Raw genomic sequence first — 11320 nt, 5'->3', positions numbered from 1 at the left:
CAAACGTAAGTTTCATACATAAGGTCGGGCTTTTCAACTGACTCAGCATTTATTAAACTCCCCTTTTTGTAGAATAACCTGGACAGCAGGGAAATCCTTAATGGTGGAGAAACCTGATGTGATTTAGCCATCCACTTTAGACTAAATCCTAGCACACCTTTGCCATTAGATGTAGATGACAGAGCTATTATTTTAAGACCCATCAAAACAAGCATATAGCAATAATGCCAGATCAATATATCCTGGCAGATAACCATTTTTTTCCGATGGACTATAAATTCTGAAGACATGACCATAAAAGTAGCTGAAACCATTACTGATCATTAGCTGGTATGGTAACGATCAGTCTGGTCTGTGATTGGATGTCTTTTCACTCTTTTGCAAACCTTTTGACTAAGTAGGAGAGACAGGTAAAGCAGGGTCCAGAGCAACTGTCTGGGTGGTGCAGTTGTAGCTATAGTGAAAGGTGGAGAAGGCCTGAGGTCTCTGCTCTACACGCCTGGTCAGGGTCCACATGTGCTTTCACTTGACTTCCACGTCTCTCAGAGAGAGAAGACATGGAGTCACATATAGAGGGTGTCTCTGTGTGAGCAGGGAGAAATGATTTCTCATCCCCAGAATGTGACGTATCATACCGTGTAGTCCTGACACATATCTGCCCTCCAGTGCTGCAGAGGCAGAGAGTAATTGCAGCTGGATCACATCTGGTCTTCATAGGTGACCATTTGACAATGAAGTTATAGCTGTGTGTGTGTGTGTGTGTGTGTGTGTGTCTAGCGAGGGATTTTCCACTTTGTATTGCTGATTTGAACACATGTGGAATATCTTCAAACCATATTCTTCAGACTTTATAATGGTTCCTTTTTTTCTGTGATTTAGTGCGTCTTGTGTGTCTGAGGCAGCCCTATAGCGCCCTCTAGATGAAAAACATATTTTTCTGAATGAACACTTCACCAGCTTCTCTTTTAGTCTCCTTTTTTCTCTCAGCATGATTTTTTTGTGAGTGCATTCATTTGTGTATCTGTATGTGTAATTCTGTCACATCCATTGGTTGCGAACAACCACAAACAACCGTTTGTCTCACTGTCCTCTATACCAGCATGCAAAAATATGCAGGAGGATATCTAATCAAATAAATCAATTCATTAGGAGAGTTGCTGGTATTTCTGCTTTTGCATTAATTACAAAGTCATTACCATATCTGTGTGTGTGTGTGTGTGCTTCAATCCTAATCTAATCTGGCCTTTGACAGGACTCCCCCTCATCAATCCTGAGCTGTCGGAATTCAGCTTTTTTTTTGTATGTTGTTTTTGTTTATAGGGCTGCTGGCGGGTTTGGAGGGGCGTCATGCGAAATGTTGTCATGGCAATCCAGTTGATTGGCAGTGACGCCTGATTTGAAAGGAAGAATAAGAGACAGGTGGAAGGAGATGAGGAATGAGAGGGGGGAGGAGCGAGGGAATAAAAGGGACTCAGGGGGTCTAAAACCAGCCTGTGCCCCCCCACTCTTCACTTACTGTTCCATTTCCTTTCTTCTCTTAATTTTCCTTCTATGCCACTTTCACTCCTTCACCTACAGCTCTATTCCCACTTTAATAAGGGCCGTCTCGGTGCTATGAAGTTGTGGTGGCAGCCAGTTGGAGCCAGGAAGTGATTAAGTTGTTGTAGGACAACTTTCTCAATTATTTTATTATTTTATTTTAGGTAGATTTGAAATTGGTCTGTAGTTGTTGATAATAGAGGCATCTAGAGGTTTAATAACTGCAGTTTTGAAGGCTTTTGGGAAATGGCCTGACTGAATAGAGTTATTAACTATTTGCAATACGTCTGTTGCTAGGCAGTCAAAAACATTGTTAAAGAAGCTGGTAGGAGCATCAAGACAGCCGGTCGATGGTTAGACTTGTCACCCTTTCCACTAGAGTTTGAGTCTATGACATTAAAGGTTGTCATCATTGCTGTGTTACTTTTGCCTAAATAGGGTGGTGATCCAGCATTTTTGTTTGAGATATTGATGGCGCGTCTGATGCCTTCAATTTTATCTGTATAAAAGAACGCAAACTCATTGCATTTCTCCGTGGAATGGAGTTCAGGTGGTATTTGTGTTGGGGGGTTGGTCAGTCTGTCAACAGTTTCAAATGGGGTTTTTGCCTTATTAGTGTTGTTGTTAATGATGTTGGAGAAGAATGTTTCTCCATCACTTTTTAAGTCTAAATTGTAGGCCTGGAGGCGCTCTTTATAGATACCATGGTGAATATGAAGTTTTGTATTCAAAGGTCAAGTCGAGTGACGCGCGATTGTGGCCTTGTTCGCTGTGACACCAGCGGACGCCGGCTGTTTATCAACGCGTGGGCACTGTTGTGGTTGGTTCTGAAGGCCCCTGAGACATTGTTTAATGCTTTTAAAACGACAAGCATTTGAAAAGAGTCCACATGTGCAAATGTTTATTCTGTCATGAAATGTCCAAGATGTTTCACCTCATCACAGGCCAGAAGGTCATTGTCAGCCAATTTAAAATGAGGGATTTTAAAAACTAAGAGTCCACACTGTTTGCAGGAGGAGCAGCTGAGATGAGGAGTTGGATCCAGGTGAAGAAGACGGCGGAGCAGCAGGGCGCCGCCGGCGCTGTGTACGTTGGCCCGTGACTGTGTTGAATAAAAGCGTCGCACTCACTGATGTCTACGCGTCGTCAATGACAGTGCGGGCCGCTCCCCTGGCCCGCGTTTGAGCTCTGCCGCGTGTAGAGACACGCTCACACATGGATATATGTATGTGTTTTATTCACATGGAAGGATTCCAGCCTCTCTGGGAGGAAGGCAGCCGCTGGGGCTGTGCAGCCGGCTGGCAGCTCCGTCAAGCGGGGCCACGAGTCAAACACAATTCATGGGCTGCTCTGTGCTTGGGATGCAGCATCTATAACGGGGGCATGTCGTGCGTTCAGCTTCGGGGCGTGTGTGGGAAACAGGGTCCTTTGGCGCCATCGTGTGGCGGCGGCGGGGCGTTGCAGCACCAGAGGGCAGCGGGAGTAGAAACGTCCACAGCGCACGTCGTGTGGCTCAGTCATCGATCGCGGCGCTGCAACGCGACTGTGACTTTCATCCGGGCGTCTTGATCGGTTCGAACGGGGGGGGGGAGATTCCACTTTGTTGTGACAGCAGAGCGCCAGGGCAATGGCGGCTGGCCGGATGTGGTAAACAGCTGGGGGAGTCTCGTCGTTTTTATTTCGGTGGTTTCAGGACGCAGATTGGAGGGGAGCGCCCCCCAGCGGGCAGGAGGCCGTTTTTATTTCGGTGGTTTCAGGACGCAGATTGGAGGGGAGCGCCCCCCAGCGGGCAGGAGGCCGTTTTTATTTCGGTGGTTTCAGGACGCAGATTGGAGGGGAGCGCCCCCCAGCGGGATGGAGGCTGCGCGCACGTCAAGTCAGCGTCAACGCCGATACGTGCTGGTTCCGGCGGAAGCGCTCCGTGTCTTGGCGTGCTGCGGAGAACTTGACGGCGGAGGAAATGCCGTGTCGTTACGCGTTTCGAACGGCAGAGGGCAGCCTGTCCATTTTACATGACATGACATTACATTACATGTCATTTAGCTGACGCTTTTATCCAAAGCGACTTACAATAAGTGCATTTTCACATAGAGATGCAAACTCAGAAGAACACGTAACAAGAAAGTACAATTTTCATCAAATAAGCAGTTGTTATGTTATAGAAAAGTGCCATTATAAGTACAGTTTAAGTGCTACCATTTGTTAGTGCTACGGTTTGCTAGTGTTTTAGTCAAGGTAGAGTCTAAATGGATCCGTGTGTGTCTGTGTGTCTGTGCACAGTGCGTGAGATTTTCAAAAAGGCTCCTTTCCCACCGGCAGAAATGATTCAAATGTTGCAGGTGTAGCCCTGGCACAAAATTCACTCAGACATCAGGATGTAAATAGTTTTCTAAAAACCAAGTTAGAAGTGTGCATAAATATGTTGCAAAAGATACAGGTGAATAAAAGCTATTCCAATAACAGCCTTATTTTTACAGTTTCAAGGTTGTCTTTTATGTAAATGAGTATAGTTTGTGTGTTATGTGCATGATTCAGCTTGTTTGTTTACCCTAACAGTCTATCTTGGTGGCAGTAGTCAATCTTTGTTTTGTTTGTGTTTAATTGGTTAGTGCTGACAGTGCAGCCAATCCGGCTCCGTTCTCGGGAAAAAGGGGTGGGACTTCGGCGTAAACGGTCAGGTTCAGTGTATCTGTGTAAGAGAGAAGAGTCATTCACCGTTAGGTAAAGTTGCAATGATCTAAGCGGAGATCCTATTAATAACTTGACGGCTGACGACCAGTTAGCCTATGGTTTGGATTGTGGTGACCTGCCCGAGGTAAATATGATGTGGTTGTGCATTGTTTGCTATACTGTGACTAAATGTTGTAGTGTAAACAAGTTATGATGCTAATCGCGATTAGCTATTAGCATAAGCACCATACAGGTTAGCTCGGCTTTCATACTGTTAACTTTGCCGTGAATTCAGTTGATGAGACAAGTGTTGCTAGATCGACATGACGTAGCAGATGGATGTGTGTTTAGCTGATTCAGGAGACGGACATTTAAGACGAGGATCGGAAAAACTCCTGTGGACCACTAAGAAGAACGGTTTCCCGCGTCTGCGCTTCCGGTTGTAGACAGTTTGCTGGTGTGTTTTTTCTCCCGGGTTCTGCCTGCCGTCCATCGCCCGGATTCCGCTCATCTTCTCCTTTGAATGGGGAACCAGAGACGTGAGTACTGACTAACTTTCACCTGCTCTTTTTGTTTATTGCTTGTGTGAACAAGTGAAGCGGCCATTAAGTTTTAGGTCTCAACGCTCCCAAGCATCGACTCAGGCCTGCAACGAGGGTTTGGTGTGTCATGGGTGGGAGAAAGTGGGGGGGCATGTTGTATTGATCGTATTGAAGTGTAATAAATGCCAAACTGTTTTGCCAAATTGTAAATGCCTTTGAAGTGTGTTTGCCATGTTGAGTGTAATAGTGTTCGGTTAAGAGGGGGTTAAAAGGTAAAAGTGGTAATACACCATTAAAACATATGATAATAGGTTTTAATAAGAATCATTAACCTTTTGTTTTATTGATTAAATTCTATTGGAGGCACCGCCAGTTATATTAGTTTACAAAATAAGGGATCTATAATTATAAGACAAATTGTATAAGACCAGGTAATTGCGCCATTATATTTACAAGTGAACCCAGGGCCCCGCCCATAGTACTACTACACCAAGCAGATCCACTTATTACTATATAGTTACATGGGACGAGTGCTACACAAGTATTCAAAAACACGATATACTGGGACATAAGTGTTTCCTACTGAAATTTCTTTTGCGCATCTGATTGGAAAACACAAACTTCTCTGAAGTGTATTAAAGCTCCTTTTCTCCCCAAGACGTTTGGTCCAATCTTCCTACTCCTCTGAGTGACACTTATTTCAGTCTCCTCACAGAATTTTAGGCTTTTACAGATGCAGGTCAACATTTAATTATTCATTATTGAAGAAATATTTTTTTGATTGTTTTTGATGTCATTGTTCTAAGCCTTATATGTGAAATGTGACGTATAGATAGATTTCAATTCTTTCTTTCTCTCAGGTGGTCTTGTCCAGCACCGTGAGTGTAGATGGCCACGTCCTGGCAGTGTCTGACAACATGTTTGTCCACAACAACTCTAAGCACGGCCGAAGGGCCCGCAGACTGGAGCCCGGCGAGTCTGTGGAGAATACTATGGAATATGGTGAGACGGTGACAACGTAACACTACAATGTTACACCTCATTTCAGTTTTATTACGTGTCTACTTCATCGTTCACACTCAACACACTGTAACAGCAGGTTCTTGAGTTCCTTAATGTCCATTTCTAATCGCTGTGATACATCAAACATAACCAGTGGTCATTAGATGAGCTAATTAATGCATTCATTAAGACAATTAAAAAAAAAAATCAAATTCAAACATGAAGAAGTCCATCCATTTCCTGCATGTTAATGCTGTCATTTTAGTACATTTAACTGATAATGCATCCATATTTCTATGTAGTTAAACTCTAAGTGTAGGACCATGTTTCTTTACACTGTTGTACTGCTACTTTTTCTCAATTAAAAGAGCTGAATACTTTTTCTATTTGTGTACTCAGGACACCAGTTTTCACTTGAGCTTTTTCAGTTCTGTACAATTGCAGATCATATGATTTCTAAGCAAAATCTGATATAGATCCAATTCTCAGTTTTTGATGCTTTTGTTGTTATTCACAAACAAAGCCACATATATACAATTAAATAACTATGAACATTTCTGAAAGTTTTGCGATGAGCTTTTTAATTGATTGATTGAATTGAATAAACCAAAACCAAAGAGCACTTCCAACACACCTGCCTGAGATTTACCGTCCTCTCTCCAGCTGCTGTACATGCTGAATTGAATGACTTGGGGTAACTCTTGCTTTGCCCTTCTGTCCAGCCACCCCGTGCATCAAAGCCATTAGTCCCAGTGAGGGCTGGACCACCGGCGGGGCGATGGTCATCGTCATTGGGGAGAACTTTTTTGACGGCCTGCAGGTGGTGTTTGGCAGCATGCTGGTGTGGAGTGAGGTAGGAATTGTCTTCAAAGCATCTCACTGATGATGGTACAGTCTGAAGCTTATTTTGAAATGATATACTGTATACATAGCATATGGCTTGGGTCATTATTTAAACAATTTATGGGCAATGCACATACATTCATCTTTCCACAGTATTGTGTCAGCCTAAATATTTACCAGGCGTGTAGGGGTATAATTTGTGCCGTCTTGTGTCCATGTAACTTTTTAACAATCTCACACACACACACACACAATCTCACACAGACGGCGGACGTGTGCCTGACCACAGCCTCTGTGTACCTCCCTGTGTACCGGTGGCTTTGTGAGCGAGGGCCAAACAGAAACTGCAGAAAAACAGCTGGTTGGGTGGAGAGACAGACACATGAGAGATCCAGTGTGTTCATCATTTTTTTCTGATCTCTCATTGACAACTTTATCCAACACGTTTTTACTAGAGCCGGGACTTTAGTGCGTTAATTAAGATTAATTAATTACAATGTGAATTAAGATTAATTAATTACAATTAAAAAATAACACATTAAACATTTTTTACGCATTTTTACACTTATTTTTTGCACCGCGGAACGTTTCTCACTGGATGAGTTTCGGGGGGACCGATTATACTGGAGCACCAACTAGCGTCCATGACTTCAGACAACAACAAACCACAGTGAACATGAACGAAGAAGCTGACGACACCGTGTCGGGTGGCCCCGTGAATGGGAAATCTTCTTATAATAAACACACGGATGGAAGCGTCGATAAGAGCGTGGTTGTGTGCAAGCTGTGCAACAAGGAATTCACATCGAGCCTCAAGTATCACCTCAACGCAACACAATTAGCAGCTAGCGTGGACGTACAAGGACCCACACCCAACCCACACTGCACCAGATGACTGGTTTAAGGACCAGGGTAACTAAGACCACGTCTGAAAAAATAACCAATGTTCTGAATGTACTTGAAAGTATTGGTCTACTTAAAAAAACCTAGTTTACAGAAGGTCTACTTACCTATAGGCTACCTGAATTTCTGAAAGTACTATATTTCTAAATATGCTATTTCTACACTTGTCTGCTGGAATTGGTTGAACAAAAATAAAAATCCATGTGAAAAAAAATACTTCTCACTGTTCTCAGGTCAAATATTTATGCAATTAAAATGCGATTCATTTTGATTAATTAATTACAAAGCCTCTAATTAGATTTTTAATTGAGTCCCGGCCCTAGAAATTATACGAGCGGTCGTTAATAAACATTTGGACAGTTGAGATACTTAGCTCATATTGCAAGTAAGCAGTGATGAAAATAGGCCGACCGTCTGGTCTCAATAGTCTTTAAATGTCTTCATGACTTACGTTTCTTATACTTTCTCTCTTCCAGTCTGCATGCATGTAATCTCACTGTGAGCTGCTGTGAGAACCTGGCAAAGAATATCAACCCATCACAAGTTAGAGAGCTGGACCTGTCCAACAACAACCTGACAGATGCAGGAATAACACTGCTCTCCAAGAAACTGAAGAACAGCAAATTGGAGAAACTCAGGTAAAAATGAGACAACCGCGTTCGTCCAGATTAAATAAAAATTGAAAGTGTGAAAAATATTATTCTTTCTGTATTTTCTGATCGTTCAGACTGAGGAGCTGCAATCTAACACAGCACAGCTCCGATGACCTGACCGCCGTCATCAGCTCAGCCTCCTGCCAGCTTAGAGAATTGGACCTATCTGACAATGACTTGCAGGACGTAGGAGTCAAAACGCTCTCTGGTGGACTGGAGAGTCCTCACTGTCAACTGAAGATACTCTCGTGAGTTCCAGATTAATAAATAATGTATTAGTCTTTGCGGTTTGTTGATACGGTGATAAATAAGATGAAATGTTGTGGTAAGTGGGTGTTTTTTTTTAAGTGTGTCCTTGTGCAGAGTGACAGAGGAAGGCTGCACTTTCCTGGCATCAGCTTTGAACTCGTCCAGTATGAGAGAGCTGGACCTGAGCTACAACCACCCGGGAGAGTTGGGCGTGCAGCTTCTGTCTGCTCTGATGGCCGACCCACAATGCAGCCTGCAGAAACTCAGGTAGTGGCGGCACGGATCCATTGTTATCGACAAATGCAACTAAAAAAAGATGTTAAAGATATACTGTATCCATGATAGTACATCCATCTGAGTGCACTGCAGCCCGTATGTGGGTAGCTTAATACTAAACTTAGGAAATTCTAAGACTCAATTCAATTAAATTCAATTCATTTTATTTTGTATAGCCCAAAATCGCAAATTACAAATTTGCCTCAGAGGGCTTTACAGTCTGTACACATGCAACATCCTCTGTCCCCAAACCCTCACATCGGCACAGGAAAAACTCCCCAAAATATGAAAAAACCCTTCAATGGGGAAAAAAGGGAAGAAACCTTAGTGAGAACATCAGAGGAGGATCCCTCTCCCGGGATGGACAGACTGCAATGGATGTCATGTGTACAGAATCAACAATGTAAAAGATGTACAATACATTCAACTCCTCTAACAGAAATGATACAAGTAATTACAAGTAGCAGAACAAGTGTACGGCAGGACCACTGCAGGGACAACCTCCATCAGATAGAACCACCATCCACAGAGGCTTCTGTGGGGAGGGAGAGCAGAAAGATGTTGGTTTTTGATGACAGTAATATGAATCATAAACTCAGATTTCAGACTTTTCTTTTACCTTTAAAGTGTAGTAGCCTCAATATTTAGTTCAAGCTGTTGTCTTTAGAAATCTTCAAGATAATCTCCACATCGTTTTCAGCATAAAAGGGGAACGTAACGTAAAGTCTGTCACTATTTACTCCACAGTCTACCTGTGCTAGGTATTACCTGGCCGTTGTTTTAAGTAATGGAAGTGCGCAGCCATTAACAGCACGCAGAATGTTGCGGAACTTCTACAAATACTGTTTCATCACAGTAAAACTACTGTAGTATCTACAGTTATATTACTGTTATGTACCAATATAAATGAAACGTGGGAGTCGCATACCGTATACACGGCTTAAAATAATCGAATTATCCACATTCCCATAAGCATCTCATAAGAGTCGCTTTTACTGCCACACATACAATATGGGTGTTTGTGTACTCCATAGTATAACATTAGAAATGTCTGACCCTGAAATGTCCAAGATGTTTCACCTCATCACAGGCCAGAAGGTCATTGTCAGCCAATTTAAAATGAGGGAATTTAAAAACTAAGGGTCCACACTGTTTGCAGGAGGAGCAGCTGAGATGAGGAGTTGGATCCAGGCAGTGCCGGCGCTCCGCACACGCACATCACGCGCTGCGCGTAGGGCACCAAGTGCCTGGAGGGGCACCAAAAAATCTGGGACGTGAAAAATCATCACAGTAGGCTACTAGTATAAATAACAAATAAAATATGTCTAAAGCATGCTAATATGCAAAATCAATACAAAGTCAAAAAGTAATAGGCCTAGACCAAATTAGTGGAGAAAAAGGGGAACCTCCTGTGCGCCCCCCCCCCCCCCTCACCTCCCAGTGGTCTGTTCCATTATGCCTCAAATCTCAAATGTGGCAGACAGCTTTGAAACGGCTTCGAAAAGGCATCAAGAGTCGGGGGCGGAAAAAAGAGACAGCGGGATGATGCTCGCGCGTCGCTCTCAGCTAAGACAATGTTTTAAATCAGGGGTCCCCAAACTTTGTCTCGTGAGGACCGTTGCTAGCGGTCACCGGGCGGCCGGCTGCCCACATGTACTCGCGCTCATAATGTCCGCACGGACCGCCGTGGGTCGTAATCGGTACTCGTCCGCGGGCCGCCCGACGTTTCTGTTACCGTTACCGTTTCTGTTATCATTTGTTTTTCATGTTATCATTTACGTTTTTGCATAACAATCGGCTTCAAGAGGCATATCCCAATCTATGGATTGCTTCGTATTGCACTGACTCTCCCTGTCACAGTTACCTCTGCTGAGCGAAGCTTTTCAAAGCTCAAACTAATCAGAACGTACCTGCGCTCATCAATGGGGCAGGAACGTTTAAGTGGTCTGGCTGTCATCAGCATCAATGGGGACGTGGCTCAGAAACTGTCATATGACCTGAGAGCTGATTTTGCAGCTAGGAAATGCAGGCGTGTGCCTCTGTAGGGCCTTTGACAACTGATGGTAGTGAAAATGTTTGTAATATTGTTCTATCGGATAGCAGAATGGTCTCTTTTATAGAGATGGTAAAGTAAATTCTACTGTGCAGTTTGCACTTTATTATTATTATTTGTACTTACTGAAGAAATGTGCACATTATTACTTACACGGTTATATACTTGAATACTTTCTGCATTTACAATGTTCAGTTCCAAATCTGTGTTTTTAGTAATTGTGGTGGTATTTGGTAATTATAATTTATAATTTTATCTTTTATATAATTTATTTCTTTTCATGTTTGTTTATGTAAATTATTTATGTTTAGAAGTTATTTGGGGAATAAAGAGTACCTAACTAAGACCTAACTAAGATTCTGAATGGTTGTTATTCCTTTGGTGGTGGTGGTGGTTGGTTGGTTCGTTGGTTGGGGGGGGCACCACCAAGCATTTGTGCTTAGGGCACCCAAATGGCTAGCCCCGGCCCTGGATCCAGGTGAAGAAGACGGCGGAGCAGCAGGGCGGCGCTGTGTACGTTGGCCCGTGACTGTGTTGGATAAAAGCGTCGCATTCACTGATGTCTACGCGTCGTCAATGACAGTGCGGGC

At 43.3% G+C, this 11320-nt stretch overlaps 1 protein-coding gene across 1 annotated transcript; it reads left to right on the top strand.

Annotated features, from left to right (window-relative positions):
- Positions 1–4191: 4191 nt before the first annotated feature.
- On the top strand, positions 4192–11112 carry LOC134107087 (ribonuclease inhibitor-like). The gene is made up of 8 exons (XM_062558385.1): positions 4192–4354; positions 4561–4748; positions 5612–5753; positions 6476–6606; positions 7976–8137; positions 8227–8400; positions 8501–8668; positions 9837–11112. Exons 3-8 carry the CDS (start codon positions 5640–5642, stop codon positions 9847–9849), a joined length of 762 nt encoding a protein of 253 aa, XP_062414369.1. The 5' UTR covers positions 4192–4354; positions 4561–4748; positions 5612–5639; the 3' UTR covers positions 9850–11112.
- The last annotated feature ends 208 nt before the right edge of the window (positions 11113–11320 follow it).

The sequence above is a fragment of the Pungitius pungitius genome, chromosome 17 (assembly GCF_949316345.1).
Source record: "Pungitius pungitius chromosome 17, fPunPun2.1, whole genome shotgun sequence".
NCBI classification, from domain to species: Eukaryota; Metazoa; Chordata; class Actinopteri; order Perciformes; family Gasterosteidae; genus Pungitius; species Pungitius pungitius.
The sequence above is the reverse complement of the archived record's forward strand: the minus strand, read 5'-3'. Positions and strand labels throughout refer to the sequence as shown.

Bases quoted from the DNA above. Each gene is read 5' to 3' on its own strand.
- LOC134107087 (XM_062558385.1), top strand. From the start codon at position 5,640: ATGGCCACGTCCTGGCAGTGTCTGACAACATGTTTGTCCACAACAACT. The intron at 5,754-6,475 runs GTGAGACGGTGA...CCTTCTGTCCAG, and splicing joins GGAGAATACTATGGAATATG to CCACCCCGTGCATCAAAGCC. The intron at 8,138-8,226 runs GTAAAAATGAGA...CTGATCGTTCAG, and splicing joins AGCAAATTGGAGAAACTCAG to ACTGAGGAGCTGCAATCTAA.